General features: G+C 47.1%; 1 protein-coding gene across 1 annotated transcript in view; it reads right to left on the reverse strand.

The window, feature by feature from the left end:
- Window positions 1-4,315, reverse strand: part of SLC17A6 (solute carrier family 17 (vesicular glutamate transporter), member 6) — a 34,941-nt gene extending 30,626 nt beyond the window's left edge. The window contains 2 exon segments of the mRNA XM_009334529.1: window positions 627-879; window positions 3,813-4,315. Of these exon segments, the coding sequence (XP_009332804.1) occupies window positions 627-879; window positions 3,813-3,898 (339 nt within the window). The 5' untranslated portion in view covers window positions 3,899-4,315.
- Between the last annotated feature and the right edge of the window lies 1 nt (window position 4,316).

Consider the following 4,316-nt stretch of genomic DNA (forward strand, 5'->3'; position numbering starts at 1 on the left):
CCTCCCTGCCCGCACGGCCGTGGCTGTGAGCACCTACCTCTTGCCTGTGCAAGGAGGAATCTACAGGGGTTTGTTTGTCTGCGGACTTGTATATTTAGCACTCATCTGTATTTAGCATTCACCTCTTTCTCACTACGCTATAACTCGCTTTAAAACGGATCTTATCATCGAACGCCTTTTATCAAAGCAAATTCTTCCACCCTGGCGTTTTCAAACATTCCTGCACAACCTCCCCGGCTCCGTTACAGCGCCGCGCATCCGCTGGCACTCGCTTATTCGACTCCCTCCTTCCCCCTTCCCCCACATTTGTTTTACGAGATATCTGCGTTTTTCAAGGTTCTGTGCAAAAGGAAAAAAAAAAAAAAAATATGCCCGCGAATTAGTACCGCAAAGTGGGGCTGGGAACCGAAAAGGAAAAATAGGAATAATCGGTAAAAATGGTTTCTCCTTCAAGAACGGGGTTTCCGTCCTAGAAAGGGCGGCGGCGTGGCCGGGCCGGGGAGCATCGCGGGCCGAAGCGGGGGGAAATGCCGCGGAACCATCGGGGCCCGTCTCGCCTGCGCTAAGGTGCTTGACTTGGGAGTTGTACTGGGAGGACGTGGGATTTACGAGGGAAGGGTTCCCACCTCTTTAATAATTTTTCCTCCTCGGTGTATGGTGCTGTTATTGACCATGTCCACGATGGCCACTCCCAAGTTACATCGGATCCCGAAGGAAATGCAGAATCCCAGTCCACTCATGATGGCAATGATGTACCTCCGGGGCAGCCCGAAGCAGGTACAGTCGCACAGCGGGGCTTTCTTCTCCGGCATTTCCATGGGCTTTCCATCTTCCGTCAGCTCGATGGTGTCCCCGGGCTTCTGCCTCTTCTCTAGGACTCTGCCCGACACAAGAAGGGAAAGTCAAGCCCTGGCCGCCTGAGCACAGCCACTTCGGGCGGCTGAAGGCTTAAGTTCACCGCTCCCCCCGCCCCTTTGGCTCGGTTTGGATTGATTTGAGGATTTATTCCTTGTTTTCCATTCACCTTCAGCTGTTCTTTAGCAATGACCTGTGGGAGTCACGATTAGTCATCCCCAACTCCCCCCGCCACCCCGCCGCAGAAGCCCAGGGAGGAGCTCTAGCTGAGAATTGCTCATCTATCATTAAAGACTTCTGCTTAAATATGTAGGACGCATTAAGAAGGCATCATCTGTAACCACTGCAGAGGCGCCATGTTGGGTAGCCCAAGAGGCATAGTATGGAAACCGAAACAGTCTTTTGGAGGAGGTTTTATTCCCTCCTTGCTGTATTAGAAACACCAAGGGGGATGATCTTGGTGCGCACCTCGCCTCAGGTCTGGGAACAAAAAAAATATTAAGGGGGGGGGGGGGGGGGGGGGGGGTGTGTGTGTGCGATATTGCTACTTATTTTAGATTTGCAAAATGGCTGTCACATGCAGTGGAAGAAAACATGACCGTCTTTAGAGAACTGGCATCTCCGGAGAAGTCTGTCCAAAAGATCGCATCTGCTCAGCTACACGTTGAGAGCGTGTGATCGCTTAGCAGGTTTAACCTTCCCAGATCGGCTTTAAGCTCGATCTCATTGCCCCCACTCCCTTGTTTTTACATGAGAATCCCATCTCCTAGAAAACAATGTGCAGGGATCTGCAGGGGAACGGTTATTTGCAGCTATTTCGAATCAACAGAAAAATACGGACACACACACGGACACGCGGACACACCCCCGCCATCCACGAAAAGTGACTTAGAACATTTCGGTTTATTTCTTCTTTGCTGGAAAAGCTTTAAAAATGCCGTGTCGGTAGTAAGAAAGATCGGGTTTATCGAACAAGTGTCCCATGCTGAGCCTCTTCATCTTCTTTTGCAGTCACAGAGATATTTAAAAGACAGAAAAACTAACGGCTTCCATCCTAGCTCCATCGTCTTGAGGAGCGAATATGTGACCATTTCCCGACACTCTGGACTCTCCTCCCGCTGCCCTCACCCCTGCTCTAGGAGTGTTTTCTCACGTCAGAAATTCTCCTCGGAGGAGCATCTCTTTGAGGTTAACTCATCCGGCTAATGGGGCAGTAACAATTAGCAGAATAAGGCTCAAAAGGTTTTCCGTGTTTTGGAGAAAATACAGGGATTTTCTCCAATAGTTACTCAGTTTAAATCCTCCCGATTTTTCTTTGCTGGGAGAATTATTTCCGTGCTTAAAGACCGCAGCATTAAGAAATGTCTTAAAGTTGTGAATAAAATAAAACACCGTGGGTTTTTTGTTCAAAATTCGTTCTTGCGAATAAAGAATAATGCAGAAGCGTCTCCTCCCTGAATGGGCTTCTTGTCTTCGGGAAGACACTGAGGTATAAGGGACAGGAAAACTATTTTAATTCTAAGAATCGGAAGTAAAATAGTTCAGTCCCGTGCGTTGAAAAATATTAGTAAATCGCGCATTTGTTAATCAAGAGGGGAGTTCAAACGGAGTTTTGCTGGAAAATACAAACACCGTTTCTCCATTATTCACTGTGTGACTGTATAAAAACAGTAGACATGATCGTTTTATTTTTACGTTGTAGAGTCTTTTAGGGCGAGAAAGAGGTTTATTCCCTTAATTATGTTTTAAGCAGTTATTCTGGATTATCAGTATTTCTTTTTCTTTTTCTGATCGTTGAAAATGACTTAAATATGACAAAAACCTGTAGGATATTCGCTGCGTTGTTGATGGCTTTGATTTTGCTTTGGGCTTTTCAAAATTGTACCCTTTCTACTAAAATGGAAATCTTAATTTTGTCTTTATCACTTCGCTGATATGCCCCCTTCCCTGAAAATGGCAGCAGAAGTTGTGACTCATGCTGTGGAACAGCCTTGTGCCTGTGCCCAACACTGCCGCATAGGTATGGAAAAAAGACTTTTACGTGACCTACCTAGGCAGATAAATCCGCAGTTACCTTTAATCTGTAATTCGAAAAAAAAAAAACTTCGGGGTAACTTCTAGCAGACAGGACAATCGAACATACATTGGAATTTCACAGACTATTCTCAAACGTCCTGGAGGTCACTAAAGTCGCCAGATTGGATGGCACACGATGTGTCAACTTTAGTGCACACACTTTTTAGGTATGCGAGAATTTGGGCTTGTTTATCCGTGTGTACAGGGCTCGCAGACCGTAGAAATGTTCTGTACACACAGAAACATACTGTTGAGTGATGCTTTTGAGTTTAGCAATTGCAATTGTGTATTACTTATAAGACGAGTGGATGCTTCTCAAGGCAGACGGATAAATAATTAAACACATCCCTCTATATGTTTCAGCTTCAGGAGAAAAAAAATCGTTCGGATATCAATTATTTATACATCTCCATGTTTATCTTCCTCTGACGACGAATTACACAAGGGACAAGACTAATCGAAACCAGGAAAGATGATGATGATGATGATTATTATTATTATTATTATTATTATTAGTTAATGATTGGTAAGGGCAGAGGGAAAGATCTTGTGACTGCATTGTAAAATTAACACAGAGCAAGAATACAGGGAGCTGCTCTGTCCTGCTTATGTTTTCAAGATGGGAACCTGTGGGGTAATCTTTCGCTGCATATTTACTGACACCATCTACGAATCAGACAGAGAAGTTACGAGGGTGCCATATTGAGAAGCTTCAGCACTAGTTTCCAGGATCCAGATTATATCAGCAGTATCTCAACAGCTCCCAGCCCCTCCACCACTAGCCTCCCCAAAGCTGTTCGACCTCCTTCTGCAGCTGGCGGTTAAGAAAAGCTTCCAATTATTTCTAGGAAGTAGAGCCCTATAAGAGATCTCAGTCTTACCTGTAGAGTTGACCAAGCGATTTTCCGGCAAAATTCTTCAATCCCTCCTTGCCAGGGGTCAAAATCCTTTGTTTTACCGACTCCATTCCTGCAGGGGTGCTCGCTGGATTCTGCTCTGCTCTGGATAGGGCACTGCTACGAGCAACGATGGTTCATATTGGTTTAATCTCTTAACTTTTCCCCCTCATTAAATGGCTACCAGCGCACCTCCGGGTAAAGGGAGAGTGAGAGAAAGCGTGCGCGCGTGTGTGTGTGTGAGAGACGGCGTGCGGAGCCGGGGGGTGGAGAGGGCGAGGGCGAGGGAGCGCGCCTGTGTGCGGCAGCGAGCGGGGAGTCTGAGAGCGCTGCAGGCAGCCCCCGGGTTTCCCGGCAGCGCGGAGTTGCCAGGCACGGTCAGAAAGTCTTCTCGGCCTTGCAGGGTTCAGTGGTGGCGGGTGGAGGCAGTGCCATGCCCGGCTGGGAGGGGACGGAGATCCCTTTGCGGGAGCGTTTCAAAGCAATCGC

The sequence above is a fragment of the Pygoscelis adeliae genome, unplaced genomic scaffold (assembly GCF_000699105.1).
Source record: "Pygoscelis adeliae isolate BGI_AS28 unplaced genomic scaffold, ASM69910v1 Scaffold171, whole genome shotgun sequence".
Lineage (NCBI taxonomy): Eukaryota > Metazoa > Chordata > Aves > Sphenisciformes > Spheniscidae > Pygoscelis > Pygoscelis adeliae.